The 13,058-nt window shown below is 46.4% G+C and overlaps 1 protein-coding gene across 3 annotated transcripts in view; it reads right to left on the bottom strand.

Moving 5' to 3' along the window:
* Window positions 1–13,058, bottom strand: part of nhlrc2 (NHL repeat containing 2) — a 30,551-nt gene that overhangs the window by 1,551 nt on the left and 15,942 nt on the right. For all 3 annotated transcript variants that reach the window (XM_062526034.1, XM_062526033.1, XM_062526032.1), the window contains 4 exons: window positions 11,512–11,743; window positions 6,884–7,006; window positions 5,807–6,016; window positions 4,803–5,037 (listed from right to left, as the gene is read on the bottom strand). In XM_062526034.1, coding sequence (XP_062382018.1) covers window positions 4,803–5,037; window positions 5,807–6,016; window positions 6,884–7,006; window positions 11,512–11,743 — 800 coding nt within the window. The remainder of the gene's footprint in view (window positions 1–4,802; window positions 5,038–5,806; window positions 6,017–6,883; window positions 7,007–11,511; window positions 11,744–13,058) is intronic.

Consider the following 13,058-nt stretch of genomic DNA (forward strand, 5'->3'; position numbering starts at 1 on the left):
ACACAGACTGAACTTCCCCCGCACAGCTGCCGAGTCGGCCAGAGGCGTGCGCGCGGGTGTGTGTGTGTGTGTGTGTGTGTGTGTGGCCCAGTACCAAGGGCAGGTCAGCAGGACGAGTGTCAAACAAAATCAAAGCGTAAGATTATCACTCTGCCTACAGCTCATCACACACACGCGCACACACACACAGACACAGACACAGACACACACACACACTTTTTCTTATTCACTAAAACAGCTTGATTTACTAGAGGAATTCCTAGAAGTCCAGCGTAACTCTAAAAGAGAACATGATAATTCACACATTATGTCAACAGTCACTGAAAAACAGACCCCAACACTGAACCATTCACTTAAAACAAGAAGACTTCCCTGATCCAGCTGCCCTACACACAGTCCGACACTAGAGAGGAAACACAACACTTCACTTCACTTCACAAATACACAAGGCAACTTCCACTAACTGTGGACAAGTGGAACAGCTAGACAAATGACACTTTATTAATATTCAGGACTCATTATTAGCTTTTAGTTATTAGATTCATTCCTCCTCATCGTCCTCCATTAGTCTGATTCCGTAACTGGAGTTTATCTCTACAGCCGCATCTCCCCTGCTGATCTCTCTTTCTTTCTCTTCATCCCTCTCTCTCTCTCTTTCTTTCTCTCACACACAGTTTGTGTCCTCATTCTTTTCATCTCTCGTTCTTTCTCCCTCCCTCTCTCCCTCACCCTTTCCCTCTCTCTCTCTCTCTCCCTCTTTCTCTCGCTCTCTCTCTCCCTCTCTCCCTCTTTCTCTCGTTCTCTCTTTCTCTCTCCCTCTGTATCTGATAGATTAAAAGCGCTGGTACAGTTTGTCCCAGCTTCCCATTGACGGGCCCTTGGGGAAACAACAACATCGTGGGCCGTTAAACGCTCCCGCCCACCGCGCGGCTGATGCTTATTGTGTAACGACAACAGCAACAGTAGCCGCTAGTGGCTTGACAGTGCGGTAAATAAACAACACGGGGTTAGCATTGGCTGCCCCTCCGCCCACAAAGGGCCCCGACATCTATAGGGTTTTTTAGAGAGGATGGATTTGAACAATGTTCCCTTTGCAAGGGCGTATGTGTTTTTGCACTGTGTGTGAGGAAGTCAGTGTGTATGGCTGTGTGTGTGAGTGTAATATGTATGTGTGTATGTACAGTATGTATGTATGTGTGTGTGTTTACAAGTGGGAAAGAATGTGTTTGTGTAAGTGTTGCCTAGAGGGTAAGTGGGTAAAAGCATGATGGTGATGGTGATGGTAAGTGGGAAAAAGCATGATGGTGAGTGCAAGTGTATGTGTGTGTGTGTGTGTGTGTGTGTGTGTGTGTGTGTGTGTGTGTGTGTGTGTGTGTGTGTGTGTGTGTGTGTGTGTGTGTGTGTGAATAAATGACACTATGTGCGCATTAAAAGTGTGACAGAACATATTTTTTGCAAGTGTTGGTGAGACATTAAGTACGTGTGAGAGTGACAGTGAGTGCCAGTGCAAGTAAGTGTGTGTGTGTGTGTGTGTGTGTGTGTGTGTAGGCAGACACGAGCCCATGTGTGAGTGAGTGTGATCGACTCAAAAGGAACAAGGAAAAGAACAGAGGAGAGAGAGAAAGAAAGAAAGACAGAAAGAAAGACAAAGAGAAAGAAAGAAAGAGGGAGAGGGAAGGAGAGAGAGAGAAAGAAAGACAGAAAGAAAGACAAAGAGAAAGAAAGAAAGAAAGAAAGAAAGAAAGAAAGAGAGGGAGAGGGAAGGGGAGAGAGAGAGAAAGAAAGAAAGAAAGAAAGAAAGAAAGACAGAAAGAAAGAGAGCACAGAGGAGCTGTTCATCCATCCCTGGACTCTCTCCATCCTGCCCAGCTGGAGGCTCAAACTGACAGGAGAGGAAGCTACAGGGCCACGTTCGCTGCCAACAGCCAATCAGATGGCCCAAGTAACCGAATGAAATGAAATGAAACAAAAACAAACCAAAAAGGAATTAAAAAATGATCGCTCCGAACGTGCTGTCCCGGGGACCTCAACTCCACACGACAATAGCAGACACATCTATTAGGCAAGACTTTTCTCCTTGCCCAAGAATGACGTTTTTTTAGTGCGGTGCGTGCCGAGAGCGTGGCAGCGCCGTGCTGATCTTGGATCAGCTCTCCCCCTGCTCGACTGCGGCGTCCGCGGGCACCGGGCGCGATGAGATCATCATCGGTGAGCAGCGGTGGCAGCTCGTTCATGAAAAACCGCCGCGGCCATCTGCTCTCGCCAACCACCCACCCACCCTCACCCCCGTGCCACGGCCACCGTATGGCAGACCCTGCTTGCGCTACGCGGGCTGTTCTTTAGCACTCTGCGACGGAGAGGGAGAGAGAGGGGTGGGTGGGTGGAGGTTTTGGCAGCGGAGAGTCAAGCCTGAGGTGGAAGAGGATGATAGTCACAAGGGCTGTCCCCCCCCACGACAGAGACGGAGGCACAGCTCAATCCTCTAATTTAATTAACACAACTTCCATTACTTCCCCCCCTATGACTAATTACTCAAACCACTGTGCGTCCGGTTGAAACCGGCTTGCTGGACGAACGGAGAGGCACGATCCTCACTTTTCAGCAAACGACCGGGACGCCATTTTCATTTTTTATCAGTTTGACGCTTGTGTTTTTTCTCTCTCTGTGTGTGAAGGGTAATCCCACAAGTTCAGACAGACTCAGATAAGGCAGAGAGAAGTCTTTTGTTTGTAAAGTTGAAAGAACACATATTGGGAGCTACATTCATTGTACTTGTTCTATTGCTTTTTTAAATCTCTTGTCAGACAACTGATTGTGAAAAAAGGCAGACGCATCCAGTTTTCAGTTTCCCAGCCTGGGCAATTGTCACGGCACCTAAAAGGCAGAGCTTTAGTAATAAAACTGTTAAAGGTCGCAGAAAGTGCGTCACTAAAGATCATTAAGTGTAAAATCATTAAAGCCAATTAAGAGTGTGTCAGTTCATTCGCCAGACTAATGTTTCATCCCAATATATAAAAAGTAAAAGGACTCTCAGAGTGGATGGTGCTCTTGATAAGGGGACTTCAATGAAGGCAAACTCCTATTTAAAATGGTCCATTTTTAGGTTCTAAGTTTACTCTTTTTGGGACAAACTCAGCATTTCTTTACCCGTAACAAACCAGGTGGTCGGACCAACCATGCTACACATTCACACAAATGTTTTCTTTAATGTGAAGGGACAGAAGACAGGAAGTGGGCGAAAAGAAATAAGCAGGAGCGGATGTGGGCCTGATGTGGCCCTGGTATGGGCCGGACCCGGTGGACCAGAACACCACACCAGGGCCCGATGCACTCCAGTTCAGGGCAGAGATGGGATATCCCGCCTCAGGAATAAAATAACTTCCTTCCATGTAGCTGTTACACTCATTCACTAAATCAACTTAGTTTATCTGTTATTATCACAACTCAGCCAGAGGGGTATTTCACAAAAGCAGAATTAAGACATCCAAGATAATCGATAAAGCCAGGTTTGACATAGCGTTCTCTAGTCATCCTTGCTAAACTCGTTTCACTAACGCCAATCCAGGATGAACAGGATCGTCTATGTCAAGCCAGGTGTAAGTTATTCGGGATGTGTGCGCGTTCTCGTTTCTCCCCCAAATAACTCACGGTTGGAATAAAAAAGACGCAAAAAATAGCGTCATGCACACAAAAGTTAACAACCGCTTTTGATATAGACAACAACGAGGTAAAGTTTTACTTTTTTGGATGGGGAATCATGATTATTTCTGTTACATAGCGGGAGTAGGTGTGGCAAACCAACTGAATGCAAATTTACGTATGCACCCACGTGTGAGAGCTTCCTTGTCTCGGCACGCAACGTCATTAAGAAAGCGCTTGCCTCCGCAAAGATGCACAAAGTATGATTATATATAGCTTTATTCTGTCTTTAAACCAAATGAGTAAAAAACACCTTCGAAATATGTCCCCTCCACTTCCAATCAACTACTACAGTAGGCTATTCATCAGACGTCAGTCAAAAAAAGATGCAAACAACGATTTTGTAATTAATTATAAGGCCACCATAATTTAAATGATATCTAAATGGTATTGGGAAGACATTCTGTTTTGCGAGTAAATGCAAGTAGCAAATAGTATATGGAATACAGCTCTTTCAAAAATCGCATGCAGGTCTGATTTGAGTGACAGCTAGCTGAACCAATCAGATAATGTAATTACCATTAGAATTAACTTATCTTGGCTGTTAGCCTGGTCGGGAGCAGGCTAGCTTCAGAGAATAAATTCCCATGGCAATTTATGTAGCATCTCTTTTGTGAAACCGAGTCGAGGGTAAATTCATCCAGGATAACCAAAAAATCCCGGCTTAATCCCTTATCTAGGTTTTGTGAAATACCCCTCAGGTGGCTCAGCTGATTCAGTGAAATTCATTTAGCATGTTAAGGACACAGGTGAAACCACTACAGGGTGGGCAGGTGGGGTCTCTGGTCTAGGGGGTGGAGGAGTGGTAAGTGCAGAGCCATAGAAAGACAGAGTTGCGACACTCTTTGATGTCGCCATCACACAATCAAAAGTTCCAAAAAAAATGCGCTGAATGGCAGGAGGGTGGGATGTACTTCTGGATGCTGGAAGGAGTAATCAATTAACTCGGAACTACTGACCAAGAGATTGGCTGTTAATAGTTCAAAAACTCCCATAACGCGGAAGTAGCCTGGAAAAAGCGCTGCCATTTTTTTCCTATGGAGGTCTATGGGAGTGTCGCCACTCTGTTTTATCTACCGCCCTGGGCAAGCGGTAAGCGGTACCTTCAGCGGACAGGCTCCAGAAGCTGGGGGCCTCCTCGGTCAGTTTGGTGCCCTCGGGCAGCTGCAGGCTGAGCTCCATGCTGACGGTCTGTCCAGGGGCCACAGCCAGCGGGGGCATCTCCAGCACGGGCGCAGACTTGGGCAGCCTGGGGGTCTTCCTGGGAGGGGCGACGGCGGTGGTGGTGCTGCTGCTGCTGCTAGGGGCATCCACCATATCCTCGGACAAAATAGGGAACTGAGGGGAGGCAGTACAGACAGAAAACAGAGAGAGAGAGAGAGAGAGAGAGAGAGAGAGAGAGAGAGAGAGAGAGAGAGAGAGAGAGAGGTTATAGTTATATAACAAATACACAGAAGAAATGGAGATAGAGGGATAGAGAGAAATACATATTGAAAAATTTGACAGAAAATTAAGCGAGGGGCCGTAGGTTCCAGTAATCTCAGAACAGCTGAGGGGCATTGTTAGGCACGGCGCGAAGCCGAGCTTATTGCTTTTCCAAAACCGTTGCCACCTACAAAATAAAGGCACGGCACTGAGAAATGTTATGATTTATTCATACAGTAGATAATCATTCTTATGCCAAGAAATATACTTTTTCTATCAGAACAGTTGCCAAGTAATGCCGAAACGCGGCAACTTTTGGCACAGTAATATAGAATGAAAAAACGTGGGTTTTACAATGGCATCGGACGCTATTCAACCGATCGTTTTAGAAGATCTTATCTACACTCACATAAATACAGTAGTGAAGTGTGCACTTATCCTGCCTCTCTCTACGACCCCCCTCCCCCCCCACCCATATGAACAACAGGTGAAGGAACTAACAAATGTCACTGCATTCTTTACTTTAGTAATGATATGCATGTGACAAATAAACCTCCTTGTATCCTTGTATCCTTGTATCCTTGTATCCTTGTATCCTTGTATCCTTGTACCCTTATATCCTTGTATCCTTGTACATGACTCCGACTCAAGAGATCCATAATGGGAGGTGTCGGCTACTCACCACAGACACGGTCTGGGTCTGCAGGTCCAGCACCTTGATCTGGTGGTTGTTGGTGTCGGCTACGTACAGCAGCTTGCCGCCGTCCCCGACGCACAGCCCGCCCGGCTCGTTGAAGGTGGACTCGGCAAACCCGGGGCCCAAGGTGTCGCCGGACTCGCCGGTGCCTGCGAGCGTCCGGCACTGCTTGCTCTTTGGGTCCAACACCTTTATCTGGACAACACAGACCATCAAGACGTTAAAGCACCAGTCCAGGGGCTAAGAGCAACACCGTCTGATCTGCATGACTGCTTGCCCAACTATTTTCACATGTATTGTGAAACAAACTTCAGTGTCAGACAATTGGCCAAGCAAAATCAACGACGTGTTTTTATTTAGAGGGTTCACATCCTTTTTCATTGAAAAGTCATGGAAAAGTTATGACATTTTGACAATGACCATGACATTTCCATGACTTCATGGCCTATTACTTACAGTGGCTGAATATGAAATGTGACTTCAACTAGACTGTGAATATCCATCCGGACCGTTGGCAAATTTGGGATTTGCCCTGCAGGTCCATCTGGCCTGAGAGATCGGATATTCTTGCTTTAAAGTGAAAGCTCATGAAAGCATAGAATTAAATCACTGAGCTTCACTAGCTAGCTAGATGATGCTCTCTCCTTCACAACAACCTGTGAGCCTAGATGAGGCAGTCACTTCAGTGGCAGCTGATCATTGTTCTGACACTCCAACACTTTTACTGAATTCCATGATTTCACCAGGCCTGAACAATGGGATTTTACAATTCCATGACTTTCCATTGACCGTGGAAACCCTGTTTACAAGGTAAACATGGCTTCACACTGACATTTTAGTGAGCTAAATTACAAACAACAAGCTCCTTTGTTTATAATCAAAATTATAAACAATGCTCAAAACTCTCATCGTAAATGACAGCATATATATACCGCTCCATAAAATCACCACAGGCTTCCTCATTGACACCCATGGAGATGAGGGCCAGAACTACATTAACGTCTTACGGCAGGAGATAAATGACTCGGCACAGCACTGTGTGTGTGTGAAATGCACACTGACCTTGTGGTTGTACGAGTCGGCCACGTACAGGAGGTTGGCGCCGGCGTCCCACGCCACTCCCAGGGGATGCTGGAGCTTAGCGTCCACTCCTTTGCCGTCCGCGTCGCCGAACGCGAAGAGATTCTGCGGGGGTAAATCGAAAACGACAACGATAAACAGGAACCCCTGAGAGGACGGTATCAAGGTTCATTCAGTGGTCAGTTAATTGCCTAGACAGAGAAGGGGACGAGGAAATGGACCACAGAGGTTGTCTGGCGGCCAGCACCCATAAAGTGCTTTGACCGCTCCTCTGAGATGTCTGCCCTGGACTGCTGGACATACACAACATTCGGGTGAGCTAGAGTTGGTGAGCTGGACATACACAACATTCGGGTGAGCTAGAGTTGGTGATGTGGGCACAGACACTGGCTGTAAACAAACACAGTCAGCTCTGTGGGAAATTGAAGTATGTTATGTACTACTTTAACACAAACATAATTGTTTGGAGTTCCCAACTTGTATCCTCCAGACAGACCTTCTAAACATACACCTGTGGATGATCTTTTTATTTCATTGTCTGAGTGTGTTTATTCTGTAACCCCCATAAATAGTTACAGTGTTCTGGGAGTTGTAAAATTCTGTAAACACGTTTGCGGAGACGTACTGCCATACACGGCGCTCTCCTGAATTGACCCTATGCTCTTGCTGTGACACATAACAAATGGATTCCTTCATCAAGCGCTGTATCAAGGGCTGCCCACTGCTCTGGGTCGGTGTGTGTGTGTGTGTGTGCGTGTGTGTTTGTTTGTGTGTGTACCATCCCCGGATGGGTAAAATGCAGAGGACAAATTTCCTACGGGACTAATAAAGTCTAACTTCATTTATCAAGCAACTTCACATCAGGCTCCTTGGCTACTCCATCACAGCATCCAGCTGACTCACATGGAATCAAAGAAATACAGTAGTATTGCCAGTTTTATCCAGGATTTACCACACAAATATGAAATTCTTTTGAGAGCTCGCACACAGAGTGATGTTTATCCAACAAGCTTGGAGGGCAGCCAAACATGTTTTCTGCATGCGATCATCGTTGCCGGCAGGCCTCTATCTTTGAATAACTACCCCCACCCATATGTTCCACCTGAGGCCAGCCTCAAGAGGAAGCGAAAAACAAAGCAATGAGAGACACAGAACGACCCAGCCACACACTGAGGCCAGAGCTGGTGGGAGAGAGAGAGAGAGAGGGAGAGACAGACAAAGAGAGAGACAGAGAGAGATAGAAAGACAGAGAGAAATGTGATGGCTACCTTTGTGCCTTGATATTTTACATGTCAGTACGTTATATGCTTTGGCAACACTATTTATGAATGGTCATGCCAGTAAAGCCTATTGAATTGAATTGAGAGAGTGAGAGAGAGAAAGACAGAGAGAAATGTGATGGCTACCTTTGTGCCTTGATGTTTTACATGTTAGTATGTTATATGCTTTGACAACACTGTTTATGAATGGTCATGCCAATAAAGCCTATTGAATTGAATGAATTAAGAGAGCAAGAGAGAGGGAGAGAGAGAGAAAGAGTGAGAGAGCGAGAGAGCGCATGAGAGAGAGAGAGAGCGAGAGGGAGAGCGAGAGAAAGAGAGGCAAGGAGACAAAGAACAGTCCGACCCCCCCCCCCACCCGCCGTCTCCTGGCGTTGAGGTGGGCACACTCCGGCGGCACGTAAACAGCCCCATTTGGCTCCGAGCCCACCGTCCAGTGGTGCCGGCTCCTTACTGCCAACTGACAAACCGTTCGGCGGCATACATATCGCAGATAAGGGCAGGGTGAGTGAGAGCATCTGCGGCGGCGATTGGACGGAAACGACCTTGTCGAGCGTGAACTTGAATGTGTCGATGGCGCTGTGCATCAGCGGCGGCGGCGGCGGCTGTGGTGGTGTGATTCATCCTGAATAAAAATGGAAGGCCGGGGGGAAACAGCTGGCTTACGTAAACGAATCGCCTGAACCTGACACACAGCTGTGTGGGGCCCAAGAACAGGGGAGAGAGAGGAGAGAGAGAGATGGAGAGAGAGAGACAGAAAGAGAGAGAGAGACAAATGAAAGAAAGATAAGAAGAAAGAAAGAAAGAAAGAAATAGAAAGAAAGAGAGAGACAAAAGAAAGAAAGACAGAAAGAAAGAAAGAAAGAAAGAAAGAAAGAAAGAAAGAAAGAAAGAAAGAAAGAAAGCCCAGTGAGGAGAGGAGGGGGAAGGTGATAACCTGATGACAGAAGGGCTAAGTTTGGTACTGATGTTGAGTACAGTGTTTGCTGTAGTTTTTCCCCCCCTTTTTTCTATTAACCTTTCCCACTCCATCATAAGACAGGGCTATGACGTCGTAATCAAATCATTACCCCTTAATGAAATGAGGAAATATGTAATTACACAAGAACTCAACCAGCAAACTCGTACAAATACAATCCATCATAATATCTTAACAAAAGAAAATGTTTAATGTCGAGATAGCTAAGAGAGTTGGGAAGAAAAACCCTTCTTTACTTTTAACAGATTGCCATTCCTTTATGTCACCATAGCCTCATCAATCAAATGTTTAGAAAGCAATCTTGCTTTTTTTTTTTCTCTCTGCATGAAAATGCCCAATTTTGCAAAACAAAAAATAAGATAAAGACAAGAAAAAGAAACACTTAGTCGGGGAAACTTTCCCAGCCAGCCGAGCTAACAAACACTTCACGGGAGACGTAACAAAGCCAACCGGAGCCAACCGAACCAGCCGCCCGGGCCTAATCGTTCAGTGCGCGTAATTTACGATGTGTGTACAGAGCGAAATCAATCTCGGTGTGATTGTGTTGCAGTGTTTGTCGTAAAATGGTGGCCCTTGTTTGCCTTATAAAGTGGGTTTACTCGCTGGACGGAGAGTGGACGATATGTTACCGGGGACAAAACATAAACTGCCGCTGATTAGGGCCTCGGCGCAGAGGAATGCTCGTCCAGGGGTGCGGTGGCGGAGGCGGGAGAGGAAGGAGTTTGAGCGATAGCCCCACGGTGCAGATACCATCGCACCCCCCCCCCCCTCTCCCTCCCTTCAATGTGCTTCTGGCTGCACTGTGGCCCTATATGGAAGAGATATGACTGGTGCTAGCGCTGCGCTAAGCGCTACGCGCCGATTCAAGTCAGAGGGGACAAATGAGGGCGGTGAAAGAACAGCGAGCGGGGCCTGAAAAAGAGAACAGTGGCCCTCTATGCACAGCACAGCACACGCTGCAGACCACAGACGTTCTCGTTCTCTTTTCTGGTCCACTGACGCCGCTTGTCAGGAGGACGCTGTTTACCGCACGTCCAGCTGGTAATTAAGGAACGATCTAATGGCTGTCAAAGAGCGGCCTGCTTGTTAGCCTGCACAATTAGGGGCCGCCTCTCAGCTCATGGGCCACAAAGGGATGGAGACGAGAAGACCGTGCTCGCACGCACAAATTTACATTTCATTATTAATTTACAATAAACATCCTACAACCGCCTAAAAGCTGCAGCAGTCAACGGTAGTTGCAGTGTTTATGTCGTCTTTGCAGACATATTTATCCAACAACATGCAGACGTATTTATTTCACAATAAACATTTATTATTGAGACAATGAGCTTTGGTGTCACTAACAGTAACAACAAGTAGTCCATAGCGTTTGCCGCTGGACGCTGCTGCTCACTGATAGATCACTACCAGGACAACACCTGGCTCCTCCGACTACACACTGCCTGGCCAAGTGAGGAGGACACTCTTGTCTTGAGATATTGGAGGCCCCATTCACTCATATTAAAAAAAACCTGGACTGTCAGGGTGAAGAGGCTTGACCAAAAAAACAACAGACAAAGTGAAGGTATTGGTTGTAAACCGATGACGCAGACTCACCACTTAAAAGTCTGATGAAGCAGAACAACGACTCCTACACGTTGGCTTGGAATGACACGTAGCGTGGCACAGCTGCTGAACTAACTTACAAGCACTTAAGAGTTGGCAGAGCACGGGCGCCGGAGGTGAGAATGAAACAAGCCATACATGTGGAAATGGAGCCACAGAACTCTATGAGCGCACACTAGCGAGCGGTGAGTCATGAACATCTCAGCCTCCCGCCGCCTCCACCCCCCACCACACACAATCCCCTCACAGAGGCCTGCATTCTGCATTAGTGAGAGGAGACAAGCCTGGCAGCCTCCAGAGGACCAAGGCCTGGACACTCAAGCCTCCAGACAGCCCTACACGTTTTAATAATAATAATAATAATAATAAATTTTATTTGTATTGCACTTTACACCAAATCAATGACCTCAAAGTGCTAAGTGTGGGAATAAAAACAAGCCATACACATGGTGCCCTTCTCATTAGTCTTTTTATCTATCCTCCCTTCCTTCCTCGGTCCTCGCTCCCACTGATCTAGATAAAGAATGATGGGGCAGCAAATTAATGATGGGATAGTCTATCCACTGTTCTTTATAGATCAGTGGGAACGAGCCGGAGGACCATGGAAGGAAGGGAGGATAGGTAAAAAGACGAGTGAGAAGGGCCCATGGAAATGTAACCACTAAAAATCGATGGACGTCACACTTGGAAATGTAACCACTAAAAAAAATATCGATGGACGTTCGCTAAGGAGTGATACTCACCAAGGGGTCCCTCTCGCCGCCCACCACGAGCTTGACCGCTCCGTCCTTGAGGGCCAGGCTGCGCACCGTGCTGCTCTCGCTGTCGGCGATGAACAGGCAGCCCCAGGGCTCGGCGGGGGCGGGCGCCAGGCCCGAGGGCTGGGCGAAGCCGGCCTTGTGCGGGTAGGAGTTGTTGCGGTTCTCCTCGTTGCCACTGCCGGCGAAGCGGATGCAGGTGCCCTTCTTGGAGTCACTGTCCAATGAGTGTGGAGAGTTAGAAATGGGACTAGGCTACACTCAGATTATTCTTTATTTTTTTTTAAACTGCCAGCGTCCATTTTACATAATTATCCCATGGAGCAGACCATGTTTTCAAAAAAAGCTTTTTTTCTGCAACTCAGAGCCTCTTTTTGAAGTTGAAAAGTTCAACTTCTCAGAAAAAAAGCACCCTACCTCAAGCACTTTTTTTGACAGCCAAGATAATGAGACATTCATGACCAGCAGAAATGGAGACCGTAGCAGTGGAAAAAGTTATTACGATCAACTTTGAGCACTATGAGCTATATGACGTGAGATTTAAACTGTATCCCCATGTCCATTTATTTATCTATTAATCCATTTCAGTTAAACTGGAGATGTCCCAAATGTTTCGGTCAGCGTGTGTCTTTATTGCAGTTGCTTGAAAAACTAGCATGATAGCCATCATTAACCATCATTAGCTATGATTAATTAATTATCATTAATTAGCACACACTGTTATGGCAGCAAAAGACTCGCTCAACTGCTTTAAGCTGCCAGCGTTTAAGCTGCAAAAAAGTGCCCTGGCCAACCTTTCTTGTCAAAAAAAGAAGCCTAGTCTGAACATCGCCTTAGAGTTGAGAAGTGCTGATGATTTATCTGACTTTTCACCTTACGTTGGTGTGTGGGGAGCGTTCTAGTGGAAAATAAGGCTAAATGTACCAAGTGCTTTATCACTATAAAGCACTATTATGTAATGTGACATAGTTGTGTTATATATAACAATTTAGGTCCCAAGTGCTAAAGTAAAAGTGTTTGAATAGTGTTGTTGTTTTTGCTGCTGCTGCTGATGGTGGTCAGATGGTTTGGATATTAGAGGCTGCCGTTTAATCCTAACGCCAGACACAGTTCTGCTCTGATGAACAGTGCCTCCACAGAAGCCGAGATTTAAACAACAAATTCAACATCTGCTGTTTTGATATCGGTGCACTGTTCCAGATGTCAAGGTCACCAATTAAGCCAACAGCCTACATATTTCAAGCTGTGAACATACCAAAATAACATTCAGGAGATGACTTCAAATTAGGTCAAACGCAAAAAAAAAAAAAAAAAAAAAGGGAGAGCAAAGTGAGACTGAACCCATTTCTGTTTCATACTTCCTCACAAGGCCGGCCGATGAAAGTGCAACAGGTCACAGTCTGAGAGAGCGAGACAGGGATGGAGAGAGAGACAGAGAGAAAGAGGGAGAGAGGGAGAGAGAGACGAGGGAGAGAGGGAGAGAGAGACAAGGGAGGGAAAAGAGGACAACGCGTCCTGGCTGACACGCACTG

The sequence above is a fragment of the Sardina pilchardus genome, chromosome 22, assembly GCF_963854185.1.
Source record: "Sardina pilchardus chromosome 22, fSarPil1.1, whole genome shotgun sequence".
In the NCBI taxonomy this organism is placed as follows: Eukaryota; Metazoa; Chordata; class Actinopteri; order Clupeiformes; family Clupeidae; genus Sardina; species Sardina pilchardus.